Below are 15,517 nucleotides of genomic sequence, written 5' to 3' on the forward strand. Positions count from 1 at the left end.
AATAAGTCTGCGGGCATTTTCCCCTGTAGTGAAAATAAACTTTCATAGCACTTCCACCCTAAGAAAACCAGTAAAAATAACAAGGAGCACTTGAAGGCAACAGGAGTTCATTCCTGTTCGTCACATGACTGGAAGGACGGACTGAAAACCACAGCATGTCCCAAAAAACACACATAAGATGTACAAATTAAATTTGCTTTATTACAAAGAACAAATGAGCAGTTGTATGAAGAATCATCTATACCAGCACTAAATTATCTAGTAGTTGAAAAGTAGTTGTGAGAAAATCTTGCTTGATCTTGAAGAAGGAAAAACATAATCAATGGAATTATTGGAGTGCTCATTTGGTCAAATGCCTCTTGAATCCAGGATGTTTGAGAGAGGTCTCCCTCAGTTTTTCTTCGGCTCTGATGGAGGTGACTCTACCAGCTTGTTGTGGACATGCATCATCCCTGCGGACAAAAAACAAGACTCAGTAGTTTTTCTATGACTCGTGTCTGCTTTGGAAATATTTTTTCTTAATCAGCTGGAAATATAAAATGTTTTTCTCCCACTCAGCAACTGCATGATCTGTGATTCAGTGTCTCACCTTTAAAGTACTTCACAGTTTTGACTCGCAGTTCCAGGGTGGCATCTTCATCGCACACAAAAATGGTCTGTGGGTGCTGCTGAAAGGCAGACACTGTCCACATGTGATTCACACCTTCCTCTATGGCTTTGTACAAAGCAAACGCCTTGTGTGCTCCGGTGATGAGAATCATGACCTGAGGACAGATTGAAAACCGAGAAATAACTCAGCAAGTTCAGAAGTTAACTGATGACCACTCTTCTTGATATTTAGGCACAGCAGCAAAAACACAAACACCAAGGCACGTGGCTGACACTGAGCCAGACTCCCAACCTCTTTGGCATCCATGACAGTGCCCACTCCCACCGTCAGCGCCATGGTGGGGACTTTTGAGAGATCTCCATCAAAGAATCGGGCATTGGCCATGATGGTGTCCTTCGCCAGCGTTTTCACCCTGGTCCTGGATACCAGACTTGAACCAGGCTCATTAAATGCAATGTGGCCATCAGGTCCAATACCTGACACAGAAAAAGAAGAGGGGACTTAATTGTTTTGCAATCATTTATTACAGGGCAGAAGAAAAGAAATGTGTGGCTGACTAGCTGCAGTATTTTCACTTTTATCTGTGTGTCTTCTGACCTCCAACAAACAGCTGAATCCCCCCAGCAGCTGTTATTTTCTTCTCAAAGGAGTCACACTCTGCCTGCAGGTCGGCGGCGTTGCCATCGAGGATGTGCGTGTTCTCTGCTTTTATATCTATGTGCTTGAAGAAGTTATTCCACATGAAGGAGTGGTAGCTCTCAGGATGATCTCTGGGAAGTCCTATAAAAGGAGTTTATGGCAGTTTCTTATGCAAGACCAGAGCTTGGAAGCGTCCCTCACTCTGTATGCTTAATGGCACAATAGAGAACAATCAGGACCTACCTACATATTCATCCATGTTGAAAGTCTTCACGTACTGGAATGAGAGATCTCCATTTTTGTAGTATTCAATCAGCTTCTTATAACAACCTAAAGGAGTGCTTCCTGAAGACGGGCAGAAAAAGCAACAAAGGAGTGAGAGGAGGAAACGTAGGCTGCACATTAAAATCATGCAAATCTAAATACATGTGCTAAATGCTACATCACAGGACTGCACGTTGCTCTTACCTGTAGGGAGCCCCAGAGTGAAGTATTTGTTGGGGCCAGGGCTGAACTGTAAAATCTTGTTTCTAATGTACTTTGCTGCCCATTCGCTCGCCTGGTCGTAGTCGTTCAGGATGATGAGCTTCATGGTCCTGCAGAAGTCAAAACAGTGAGAAATGAAGCAACGAAGTTGTTTAGACTCTAAGAAGATCGTCTCAAAACACTCCTTGTCAGACTTTAGACTCATCAATAAAAATCAGCCACAAGCAGAGCAGTTGGAGCTCCGAGGTTTCCGAACATACTCGCAAATCGCTCACAGCTTTACTCACCCGCGCAGTGTCGACAGAACCTCACATTTACTGATTTAAAAAAAAAAGTAATTTAGTTAATGCAGCCAGCTTTACCTTTCAGATTTCAGTCTGAGCACACGGCTCTGGGTGGATCATGTGACTTTCTGCCGGAGGCGAACAGCGCGCACCGCGGAAGAAACGAAAACTGAACTTCAAGCCCAAGAGCTGAGAAAACAAAAGGCACTGGGCTGCTCCACAGCGCCCTTTAATGACAAAAAAGCCTGTGTCCCAAAGGCCAGTCCTTTTTTACTTTTACGCGAGAGTTTTGAACGATTATTGTGAGCTTTTAACAAAAAGAATGAGTCTGCTGTTGCGCAAACGCCCTCTCAGCTTCCCAGGATTTAAAAGTCTAAACAGTAGCATCTGCACATTATGTCCACTCCAACCTTTCATCATTGCCCAAAATGCATTCCCGACCAAACAACAGCTGCCGATGGGTGAAAGAAGCTTTTGAAATTTTCGAAAAACTAAGATTGTTTGCAGTTTTTAAAATAACCAATTACATTTCTGATATTAATGTTAAAATGATAAGCTCTGCATCTTTATCATGAGGGCTCATTTTAAGGCTCAGACACTCATTAAATTAATATTATAGATTCTCGTGTATAAAAAAGTGCTGCTAAAAGGCGTCATTGATGAAAAAAGTTGATTAAAATAAAATGATTTTAGAATACTAAGTCCCATTTACTTATCTATTGTTGTTTTACCAATTTTCCCACGTTTTTTGAATTGTAATAATCGATTTATTCAGCATGATCATAGACCAAATCTACCTACTTAGTAAGGAGTGTTGGTGTGAAAAACAGAGGAGTAAGATCAAAATGTTGGTCTCTTTAATTGAACTTTTGAATCCATTCCAGGCCTTTTATTTGTCCTTAAATATCATTAAAGACCGTTGAAACGAGCTACATTTAGATTCAGCATGTGCTGTGCTCTCTGCAGCTTTACAAGTATAAGTGGGTGTAGATGTTGGATATGGACTGACTTTTATACAGACACACTGTTGGGTATTTCCATTTTTTCAGTAAACTGGGTACAGAAACACACTCAGAGTGTGTGCTGGTCACGTGTCCTGTGGTATGGCTGCATCCATGGGCTCAGAATAAGATAGGAGATAGGCATGAACTCGTCCATCACCAGGCAGGATGACAATAGAGAAGCTCAATAACATTGTTTGCTTCATGTAGCATTCCTATCAATCTTGATGAGCTTTTATAAACCTCTCTGTCTTTTTTGCCCTCCTGTCTGCATGTTTGTCCTTATCTTCTTGTTTCTCTGTAGGGTGACCAGTACAGACACCTGTTTTCTGTACAGACATCTGTTCTTTATTACTATTATTGTCCTTATTATTTTAATATTATTGTTTTGTTTACTCTTATTGTTGCCTGCTGCTAAACTAAACAAATTTCCCCTTGTGGGACAATAAAGAATTTGAATTGAATTGAATTGAATTTGGTCTATATATTTGTGAGGAGCTGGGCTTCTGTGCTTAGGCTAGAAGAAGTGGTAGAAAATACATTCATGGTTTATTGTTTTGTTTTTATTTTAGAATTTAACTTTCATTGACATGGTTGATATGAACTGTAGAACACTCTGCATTGCCCACTTCACATTGCATCACACTGTACTTCTTCTACAGAGTATAATGTGCAAAGTTGATAATGCACAATACGAGGTGCCACATTAAACAGCATTTAAAGTATGGTTGATTACTTTAGAATGTGATTAATGGTTTAACACAGACGAATCTTTAGTCAGCAGACTAACAGCTCACACCTCCTCTCAGCGACCACTGACCCACTGTAACCAGAAGAGGGCAGCAGTGCCAAGGAAGAAGAGATGAGATGTGCCATGTTTAACTATATTTGTTTCTTAAATGCCTACTCACTTTCTACAGAATTTGTTATCACCACACTGTGAGACCTGGATTTAATAAATATGGGAAGGACACCAGGTTTTATGCATGTAGTGTACCAAATGCCTACTACCTGAAATCTAAATCTTTGGCTGTGTCTGTCCATCCAGTGTTCTCCTTGCTTCAGTCAGAAGTTAGAGCACACATCAGCGGCTTCTGCTGTCCAAATTTGTTTGGTTGTGTGCCGGTTTTTCACAGAGGGGCCAGCGTCAGTGCATCACTACATGCTGCATTTCGGTTTGCTGGCTAGTAGCAGCAGCAGCTACGCTCAGATGATCAAGCTAAATTTCTGACACTGTCACAGTTTTATTCCACACCACACACTGTGATGCTGGACCAGGACTGAATTATAGGGACTGAGACTAGATGACAAAGCTTTGAGAGCAGCTCCATGAAAATGTAAAAATATCAGTGTTATCCTTCAGCCTCTTAGTAGCTGCACATATAGAATAAATTTCAAAATCCTGCATCACCTCAGTCTCAAGTGACAAGACTTGGCATCAGACCTCAAGGTCAAGGTCACGAAGATGCAAACTTTTTCGAGGCTTGTACTAGATGTATCTATGGTATCAGTTTGAAAATACAACATTGTATTTGCAAACCTGGGCGTCCATGGCACGCAGGCAGGTGGAAAGGTCAAGGTGGGATCCTTGACCTTTAAAAGGAAGCAGGAAACAAACAGAAGATAACTGACTGAAGATGAGCTCGAGCATGATCACTGACAGTGAAGCACAGAAGACAGAAGCACATGAAGGGATATAAATCTGTCTAATTAAGAAGCAGAAACCATTGTGAGTCTATTTCAACCTCGTTAGTTTAATATTAAAGCGACAGCAGGTGCAAAATGACAAAACTCTGAAGCAGGGAATGGCTTGGCAGACCGTTGTTCTCTCCTGATCCCGCCTGACGGATTTTTGTCTACCTCTGATTTTCTTTGTGTCCATCCCACCAATTCCGGTGGTCTCGGGAAAATGTCAGTTCAATAAAGTGAGAAATTTCAGAGATGAATTCTTCTGCGTCTCTTTCCGTTATACGTGTGATGTCTTATCCTTCATATTTTGTTCTGACGTGTTTGTAAGCCACCATGGCATTTTCTGGCCACACACTGAGTTTGTTTCCTCTATTTGGCTCTTATCAAATTTACAAGGGGATAAGACTAAACACTGACTGACTAAAGTTACACTGAAATAACAATGCTTCTCTTTACTCTGTGTTGCCTCTGAAGTATAAAACCCAGTGGGAAACATAATCAGGTTTGTCTGCAACAATCCAGCATCACTCAGCGTGAAACTAAAGGTGACTGTCTTAAAAACAGATTTTTTTTTGCTTTCCAGGAGTTCTGTTATCCTCGCTTATTGTGGATGCAAAGACCTGATACAGCCGTTTGTAAGACAACACATTTATGGTTATTCCTTACATACAAAGTGTGCAACAGACACATTACATAGTTATCTATGATGTGCATTAATGAGGAAAAGGACAGAATTTCTTCTGAATTTCCACTTTCATTGATTTCCACCTGTGATATTTCATTTCCCAACATTTTCACATGGAACAGTTTAACAAACCCATAATACTATCATAAAAACTGCAATATTGAATAAAACAAGGAGTCAAACAGAAAAAACAAACAAACCAAAAAGGGTTTTAAATCCTGATTTGTATCAGCTACCTGTTAACCTATTAATTCCTTTCAGATTAATCAAAGTTTCCTTTAGTTGTTGTTCTAACTCTCTGATCAATACAATCGATAGAACTCCACTCAGTTCTATCGATTTAATTTAACCTGATTCAGTCCACCCAATGCTTTCACTCACTGTATGGGCAAACTGTCTAGTTATGATACCCAGTAACACTTCAACGAGTTACCAATACAACTCAGACACAATGAATTTGTCTTGAAAGGTGCTATATAAATAAAAGCTGAGGAACATCGAGAAACAAAATGAAGGCTTGCAAGTAATACTCGATGAAGCTCTGGAGAAAAATAAAGAGATCCACCAAGACAAAAAACAAGAGCCCGTAGAGCAGAGAGACCTGCAGAGCAAACTCCAAGCCATGGAGGAAAAATACAAAGCTCTGCAGGTGAAGCATGATAAAACTCTGCACAAAAATCAACAGTTGCTTCAAGACAAGAAGAAAATGGAAATGAAACAGAAGGTAATGGACTCCAAGCGTGATGAGATGGAGGAAAAACACAGATCGCTCCAAATCAAGCTTGAGAAAAAAGCACACGGAAATAAAGAGCTGCTTCAAGAAAAAGACCAACAGAAAACACAACAGGAAGAAGAAAAACTTAATCTCCAGAGGAAAAATCAAGCACTCCAAGAATTGTATAACGAAACGAAGTACAAAACAACTGTACTGGAAGAAGAAAAGAAAAAGCTGGAAAATCAATGCTCAGCGATGCAGAGTAGCATCAATGAGATGCTGAGGAAAAATACCGAACTTGAGGAACTTTCTAAGACCTTGAAGCACAAAAACACTGAAATCCAGGCGCAAAAGCAAGAACAACAGAAAACACATAAAGACCTGCAGTGTAGACTTCAAGATATCCAGAAGAGAAACCAGCAGCTGGAAGACATGCACACAGATGTGCACAAGGCAAAGCGAATAGAGGAGGCAACAGTTAAAGAACTGAAAGACAACCTTAAAGAAAAACAAGAACAATTAGAAGACATGGTGAAAAGATGCAACAAACTTGAGAAAGAAAACGCAGAAACAATCGATGAGCTGAAAACCCTCATCATTGAGAAAAAAGTGCTGGTGGAAGAGTATCTGAAAAAGAAGAAAAAACGCTTCCACTGGTTCTAGAGGAGGGGCACTGCTGCTTCTCACCTGATGTAACCTCGTCTTCCTCCACCTCTATTCCATCTTCATTTCCCCCCTTCCCCTCCCTCCTTATTCTTTTTTCACCCTCACCCCCCGACCAGTCCCGGCAGTTGACTGCCCCCTCCTGAGCCTGGTTCTGCCATAGGTTTCTCCTTTAGGTTTCTTTCACTTTAAAAGGAGTTTTTCCTATCCACTGTCGCCTGGTGCTTGCTCAGAGGGGATTGTTGGGGCTTTCTCTCCTCTCTCTCTCTCTTTCATTCTTTCTATCCTCCCTTTTCCCCCTTCTGCCTTTTCCTTTACCCAATAAACACAATTGCCCACATTTTACATCAGAGCAAGGACTAATAGACTCAAACACAGCTGTTATCCAACTGCAATAACACATCTGAATACTACAAAAATGTCCACCATGCCACTCTTGGGTTAATCTATGCACGGTCTGAAGCATGTGTGTGGGAATACTTAGTATTTTAAGTATTCTATCTATTTTATTTATTGACTTTTATTGTTTTATTTAGATTTTGATATTGCTAGGGATGATGCAATGATCGGGGACCATTCTTAATTTCGTTGGTCTCATGACAATGACAATAAAGTTTCTGATTCTGATGCTGATTCTGAAATCAACCCTCCTCAAGAGTTCAATAATTTAGGCAGTTATGTTTATACAAATACTAAATGTATGTTTAGTGTCTTCATACAGGTGTTTTTTTTTCTTAACCTGGAAACCTGAGTACGGCAGCAGAAGACAGGCCAAGCTTTGGCTAAAAATTCACGGCTGGACACCAGAGTTGTCCCCACCCCTCCCGGGGAAAAAAAAAAAAAGAGAGAATGTAGTTTTAGGCAGGTTTTTCTCGCTGAACTGCTCTGGGTGCTGTGTCCCTGAATCTCACCAGTGTTAACCTCTGGCGGAAGACATGGAGAAAAGGAAAAGATGTTCCTGGTAAATGACTGAAACAAATAAAACCACACACAACCAGAGAAAGGTATGAGAAGTGTGAGGAACAGACACATGTGCGTGTTAGAGAAATGCCTCATTTGAGAAAAAGTTAAATTAACCCATATACAGACGCACCCATACATGCAATGAAGAAACAGCTTACATACATGTGCACGTACATGCAAGATTGAAGTAGCGACACTTAACATACACCTGTTTTTAAATGGTATAGTTTATACATTACTGACAAATAAACTCTCTGGGTTGCAAGACAACAACTTAATTTCAAAAGAAAAGATACTGGTCTGATGATTAAGTGAGGACACGACAAATTTAGTGGTTAAAAGGGTCGAATTGGGACAGGTTTTTGTTGATTGTTTAAGACAAATGACTACTGAATGATAGAAAATTCCTTTTTAGGTTTCTAAACAGGATCTTAAGAATTTTAACACGTACCTGTGTTGTCCTGTCAACTTGGGGGGTTATGAGTTGATTATATGGTGAGAAAAAACAAAAGAGGGGGGAAAGGAGACCTCGTTGTTTCTCCCCTCTCGGGATAACACAGCCAACACAGCACAGCCAACACAACATCATTTTCCTGTTCGCCTGTTTTGTTTTGTTTTTGTTTTTTCTGAAAGCCGAAGCTGACCTGGACTCCTACCCTCCCCTCTACCATCGTTGCCCTCTCCGCGACCATCTTTGACCCTTTGACCCCTGAAGGCCACAGCAGCTGGACTCACAACAACAACTTGAGGATGTCAACAGTGCTGCAAAAAAGCGATCTCATGCAGCAGAGACGGGGAGCACTAAACCTAAAGCCCGTTTCACTACACAGGGGAAATTCCCAGACTGCGTCAGCTGATAGAGCTGTGACGAGACGCACATTAAGCCCGGAGGAAAAGGGAGGGTGAGCAAAAGAATGCTGACCTCTGAGAAGAGCCGAACAGCAGAGCTGCAGAAGGCCGTGGAGCAAAGTAAAGACAACATAAATAGACTCCAATCTGACGTGGAAGGAAAAGACTCTGAGGTTTTTGCCCTCAGTAAGAGCTCAAGGCATCAGAGCAGAAATTGAGCATGGCTCCGGAGGAGCTGGCTGCTAATTGAACTCATCAGTCAGACTTGGAGTTTCACGTACAGGACTTGAAATCAGGCGGAAGCTTGCTGGAGCAGGAGGTCGTCAGACTTGACGCAAAGCTCCAACAGCAGGAGTAAACCCTGAAAGAGTTACAGAAGCAAAAGGGTCAAGTTACAAGGAGAAGATGCAGGCAGCTGCAACAACGGATGCAAACAGACCCAAAGAGGAGGGGAGGACCCCAGGGCATGCTTCAGGCCGCTGGTTTACCTAAACTACAGAACAGGAAGGTGATGAACACAAACATACACCAACACACGAACACACACTTCTGCATGCGCCGACTTAGAATGAAGACAAACACACACATGAACACTTATGCACTCGTTGAGGGAGTGAAAACTGATACATACCCATGCACCAAAATCAAAATGTTGATTTAATTCACTAAGAAGTGACACACAATGCTCCAAGCTGCTGCAATGAAGAATGCTTTACTGACAAAGGCTCAATGCTGCACACAACAAATTCAAATATGGAATCTGTTACAATAATAAGCCCAGAGGGCATTTGTGTGGTCTGGGGAGCAGAGTCCGGAGCGGTTTGGTTATGAAAACGATGCCTGTACGAGATATCTGGGGCTTAAGGCCTCGACTTAATTGTTTACTGTACACTAAAAAGAAAAGAAAACAGCCTGAGCAGTGGTGCAGAGTGAAAACGATGAATTAACAGTGTGAGTCTTATTTCAGAGCGGAGCGCCACATCATTGTGATGGAGACTTAATAAAAGGAGGAACACACGGACAAAGAAGAAGAGAAAGGGGGGGCAGCCCTTGAACACGATTGCCTGAGGTATTAAAGTTCTGTACTAAATTCTGGTTTCCAGTGTGAGAAAAGTCACGCAGTGCCAGTAGTAGAGCTAGGTTGAGTGATGATTCTAAATTACTGTAAGTAAATCATCGTACACCCGTTTAAGTTTCATGATAACGGGGATCTAGACTTTGTTGAACCCTAGGCAAGTTGAACAGGTAAAATTTGAGTGACCAAGTAGCAGTTGAATAAAAGTCATTGAATAAGTGTTGAAATAAACTGGCAGAATTAAGAGAATTAAAACATTTCAAGAGCTCAAATTACTTAATATGGAAACGGTTCTATTTTGTTTCACGAATGCAAAACATATAGGTTTATGAATATGAAAAGGTTGAGGTGGTGTTGATTTGACTCTGTGTAGGTTTAGGTGGGTATCTTTATTGATGGGAGGAATATTCAGTGACAAGTCCTAAGACCCGGGCGTTGGTATTTTTGTTTTTGTTATCTTTCATTTTATTTTGTTTTATATTTTGAACAGTGCACTGATTTTTGTTTGTGAATCTTTTCTTTAAGCAGATCTGCACATCGGAAATTACAAGCATTACACGTCGGCGAGAAAATTGTTGTAAGTGAGTTTCTCCGCATTGAAATGGGTTCTGGAGGAAACACTTGTGGGGACAATTAGAAACGAGAGTCCCTGTCTAAAAAAGGATTCAGCGAGGTAATCCAAATTCAAGTTCTTGTTTTCTTTTTGAGATGACGTCATTTTGCTGAGGGCGGAAATCTAAATGCGACGACAGGTTTCACTATCAGCAAAGAAAGAAAGAAATGAATGAATGGATGAATGGATGAAAGACTGGAAATAAAAACAAACGGACTGACTGGTAAAAGATGACAAGACTTGACCATGACTCAAGGTTAACCACCTCCACCTAGATAGGATAAAAGGGTGGATGAATTTATGTGTGTTTCTTTTTACAGGAGTAGAAGGATGACAAAATATTCGAGGATGAGTGAACCTGTAAATGCCATTTTTGTGTCTTGTGTTGTTTACAGAGGTAACTGCGCAGCGTTACCATTTACATTTTCTTCCCTACAGGGTTACAGTTTTTAATGTTTTTCTATTACAGGATTTCTGGGCGGATGTGTGAAGAAACGGTGTTTATGGGTTAGGAGTTGGTGATGCTATTACACTGTATTTTGGTGAGAGTGTTGGGTGAGACACACCCTGTCTTGAAAACTGTGATTCTTTTACAGGAAATGTTTTTATAGCACCTATGGGATGTGGATGCCTGACTGCGGTCAATGTGCTGCTAATGTTTGCTTTGCTTTGTTAAGAATGCGTGAGAAGGGTGCAGTAGAAAACAGACAAGTGACATGAAAACAAGTAATAATAACAAATAACTAATTTGGGGACAGTTTAACCTAGAGCCCACTAACTGGCCATTAGGGGCTCTCTCTCTCTCTCTCTCTCTCTCTCTCTCTTGGAGTAATATTGCCCAAGTGTGAATAAAACAAATTGTGGCAATAAAAGTGATTTAATGATTGGAGAAACCTGAACATGATACTTGTCTGTTGTGCTGAATCTTTTAATACTCTTATGATTTGCAGGTGGTTGTAAATAAGCTGTTTGCTTTAACAGGTTTGCTTTTTAGCTGAATTGCAAAATACAACTAGAACGATTAATTGAGACTAATCGCAACTAACCTGAAACTGAGGAGGGTCTATATAAGGAAGAACTAAAACAGGTATAAAGTGCATTTGATCTTTAATTGCAGGTGTGACCATGAAGATTTTTGGTACAGATTGCAGGTTGTTGCTCATTATTGAAGTGTGCTCATAAAGGCAAAAGCTATATAGGGGGTCTATGATTTGGTCTGTGTTTTAATAATTTAGGTATGGCAAATTAAAGGTTTCTAGACAATTTAGGGAACGAGTGAGAAGCATAATTAGATGATCAGAAACTGAGTACTACACTTAAGTTGGAATTGAGAACGCCCAATTTGTTTGAGGTCTGTTGTTCATTTTTATACACACATTGCAAATGAGCTTATAAGGAGCTGGCACTTAGTCTGTGAAGGTCAAAAGCTTCATCCGACAACGGATCGGATTGATATATTGGAGCTATTGACTTCACGTGCAGAGGGTTAAGTGCATGCACGCTTACACACATAAGCATGGCATAGGATTGGAATAAACAAAGTCAACAACATTAGGTTAGGAGAGCCAGCGCAGGAGAGGTGTTGGCTTTCTGTCTCTTGCAGAGAAGGGAACAGACACCAGACGGGGACATGGAGATATGGGGACCCTTCACAGCAACTGGGGTCAAGTGTCATGGCCTTGGGGCTCCTTGAGAAGATGGATCCCATAACCACAACGATAACCAGGAAGGGGTTGGCGAAAACTAGGAACACCAGAGACCAACGAGGTTCGAGAGGCTTTTGGCAAAAAGGGGGACACGGCGGTGACAACGGACAACAAACACACAGATCTTTGTTTGAAAGTGGGGCAGAATAATCCCCAGATCTGTGTAACGACTGAAGGGTGGTCTAACCCCGGAAGTCGAAGAAAGAAGAATCCGAGGGCGTTTCTTCACTCCAAGAGGAGGTGGTAAAGGGGCCTGAAGCGTGACAGGCTAAAACTCGAGTCTGAAGCTAAAAGAACAGCTGGGTTGTGGGAAAATTGGAAAACAACGGAGGTGTTGGGGTTGATAAGTGTCATAACGTGTTTGTTTGGTTTGGGAATAAATCCTGGTGTGAGTTGGGCTGGCAAGCCAGCCCAAAGAGGAGGAATGTGACCAGGAGATATTTTATTTTGTATTTTTATGATCACAGTTATAATCAGAAGTATCAATCATTAATCATTTACCATTGTTGAACCAGTTGACAGAATAATCTTTGAACCACATCTATGTTAACATTAATCTACACAGATTATCAGTACTTTAATCAGTCTATTGTTGTTCTGTACTATTCATGTTATTTGCTTAAAGCTGTTTCACAGTTCTGTAACCACTCAGAAGCCTGTGGGTCCTGGTGGACCCTGCCTTAGTTCTATGTTCAGTTCTGCACGTACACAGGCCTTTAAAGTACATGCACGCTCTTATATAACACATGAATGTGTACACACACACTTAGTAAGAATAGGAGGGTCGTCTGAGGACAGTTTTCTGATAGATATACTTTCACAATAGACACGAATAGATATACACACCACACACACTGGTTTTCTCTGAGTGCTGGGCTGAGTGGAAACATCTGGAGGCCTTATAAGGAGAACTTGTGGAGTGAGGGGAACTTCCTGAGTTCTGAGAACTGACTGATACTTATCATGTGACTTGACGTCATCATTGTAATAAAAGCCTTGTGAGATGCTTGTTCGGGGGAGATCGGCTCTAAAAGGCTTGTGATGCTCATCTTCCCCATATGTACATATGTATAATAAAAATCACTATTCTGACATCTACTGAGACTATGCAGTCGTTTGTCTTCTCCTCAAAACTCGAATCATGACAACCTTGAAGCACAAAAACACTGAAATCCAGGTGCAAAAGCAAGAACAACAGAAAACACATAAAGACCTGCAGTGTAGACTTCAAGATATCCAGAAGAGAAACCAGCAGCTGGAAGACATGCACACAGATGTGCACAAGGCAAAGCGAATAGAGGAGGCAACAGTTAAAGAACTGAAAGACAAGCTTAAAGAAAAACAAGAACAATTAGAAGACATGGTGAAAAGATGCAACAAACTTGAGAAAGAAAATGCAGAAACAATCGATGAGCTGAAAACCCTCATCATTGAGAAAAAAGTGCTCGTGGAAGAGTATCTGAAAAAGAAGAAAAAACGCTTCCACTGGTTCTAGAGGAGGGGCACTGCTGCTTCTCACCTGATGTAACCTCGTCTTCCTCCACCTCTATTCCATCTTCATTTCCCCCCTTCCCCTCCCTCCTTATTCTTTTTTCACCCTCACCCCCCGACCAGTCCCGGCAGTTGACTGCCCCCTCCTGAGCCTGGTTCTGCCATAGGTTTCTCCTTTAGGTTTCTTTCACTTTAAAAGGAGTTTTTCCTATCCACTGTCGCCTGGTGCTTGCTCAGAGGGGATTGTTGGGGTTTTCTCTCCTCTCTCTCTCTCTTTCATTCTTTCTATCCTCCCTTTTCCCCCTTCTGCCTTTTCCTTTACCCAATAAACACAATTGCCCACATTTTACATGTGTTTGAAAAATGTCTTCATTCAACAATAATTCATCTTAGGTATAAAAACAAGAAATAGGTAATAGCTGCATGTGTGTTTGTGTGTGTGCATAATATACATACTTGTTTCCCAGAAAGAATTAATACTAGATGGATAGAGACAGGTTTTAAAGACTAGAAATGAAAACATGTGAGTCCTGTCTTTAAATAAAAATATATAATTCCCTATATTCCTATCTATTCCAAACAACGGTAGTAAGTAACAAAGTTTCAAATTTGTCTTTCACTTTGACTCTTAATTTACTAACCATGAACAAGAGGTCAGAGGTCAAATGTGGCACGATACCTTAAATCTTTCTGTGATACTTTCTGTATGTGGACCAGAGATGGGCAACACCGCATAGTCTGATTTCTTTTTTCAAGTAGCGAGTAAAGTAAGGGATTACTATTGCAAAAAAGGTAATTAGATTACTGTTACTTTCCTGTAAGCAGGCTACATTACTGTGTTACTAATCCTCGTCATTTTCTTTGTGAGAGTGTCTCATGACAATGACGTACAAGCTTGCGACGTCCGTGGCAGCAACAGACGTGTGTAGATCAACAAAGGATAATATGGAGTGCAGGAGAGAGTACGACCATGCAGGGTTTAAAGCTTACTTTGAGTTTGATTCCGTAAAAAGTGACAAAAACATTGAAAACATACAGTAGTGAAGTTCTTAGCTCCCTGTTTTAGTTTTGTTGTCATCCTCCCTGGTGTTCCCCTCACTCTCTTGCTATTTGATGCATGAATGCTTCCTCGGCTCAGCTCCCGTCCCCACACCCTGTCGTCACTTTTTTAAATACTTCCATCACACCAACAGGCACTTTAGAATCACCAATTGACAAGCATGTGTTTGGACAGGCTCAAACCGGAGAGGTGATCAATGGACCACAGCGCTGCACACCCCTGGCAACTTTGGGGGTAAAGCCACTGGTTTGTGGTGGTTGCCAGGTGAAATCAGGGTCTGCTGCACCAAAAACATAATTGTGATTGCTTTGGTTGCAATCAGATTGCCATAGTCATCTGCAGTTTGCATGTTGGATGCCAACTACTCACAAAGCGGTGGGAAAAGTTTTGTTTTTTTAGTTTGGCTTTCATCTTTACTTTTGCGTCCTTTCTAAAAACACTAACATATAGGTCTGGTCTTTTCCTATGTTGCAAGTCTCAAATCTTGATTGCCTGGATCCATTTAGTGTTTTATCATATGTGCTTTAAGCAGTAAATCTCAGGTAAAATGAACTGTTCTATCTGCCAGGAAGGACACAAACACAGACCCAAGATAAACAAAGACTGGATACAGTCTTTATATTATCTGCATGTCGTTTGAAATCTACAAGACATGCTGACACCATGTCTGTGTAGGTTCCTAGTCAATCAGGTCATGTTTGTCTTAAGAGAGGCAGCTGGACTCCTTTAAAACATTTCACTTCTCATCCAAGAGGTTTGTTCAGCTTGAAAAACAAAAAGGTGAAGAGTCCCAGCTATTTACACCCTAATGGAGGTTGTTCTCTATGGAGGTGGTAGCTGACCTACCTACTATTAATCATGAGCTAAGGTTTGAAAAACCGCATGTGTCATTACCAACAGGGGTTCCAAGTAAAACCACTGGCATCATGGGAGAGTGTCTGCGTCTAAATTTCACTCTTTCATGGATGCCAGCATATGCTTGTCAAAT

The 15,517-nt window shown here is 41.1% G+C and overlaps 1 protein-coding gene and 1 long non-coding RNA gene across 3 annotated transcripts; one reads left to right on the forward strand and one right to left on the reverse strand.

The window, feature by feature from the left end:
• Positions 1-181: 181 nt before the first annotated feature.
• gnpda1 (glucosamine-6-phosphate deaminase 1) lies at positions 182-2,256 on the reverse strand. Of its 2 annotated transcripts, none has more exons than XM_004540944.6 (7): positions 2,098-2,256; positions 1,718-1,845; positions 1,493-1,594; positions 1,208-1,390; positions 902-1,086; positions 590-764; positions 182-452 (listed from the first exon to the last, which is right to left on the reverse strand). In XM_004540944.6, the coding sequence occupies exons 2-7, from the start codon at positions 1,839-1,841 to the stop codon at positions 391-393; spliced, it is 831 nt and encodes a 276-aa protein (XP_004541001.1). In that variant the 5' UTR covers positions 1,842-1,845; positions 2,098-2,256; the 3' UTR covers positions 182-390. The 2 variants fall into 2 exon arrangements, with proteins under 2 accessions (XP_004541001.1, XP_004541002.1); XM_004540945.4 differs by having other exon boundaries at positions 2,023-2,195.
• Positions 2,257-9,561: 7,305 nt separating this feature from the next.
• Positions 9,562-13,076, forward strand: LOC143422031 (uncharacterized). The gene is made up of 2 exons (XR_013101629.1): positions 9,562-12,039; positions 12,136-13,076. It is a non-coding gene; the product is annotated as an uncharacterized LOC143422031 (long non-coding RNA).
• Positions 13,077-15,517: the final 2,441 nt, after the last annotated feature.

This window comes from Maylandia zebra, linkage group LG2 (genome assembly GCF_041146795.1).
Source record: "Maylandia zebra isolate NMK-2024a linkage group LG2, Mzebra_GT3a, whole genome shotgun sequence".
Lineage (NCBI taxonomy): Eukaryota > Metazoa > Chordata > Actinopteri > Cichliformes > Cichlidae > Maylandia > Maylandia zebra.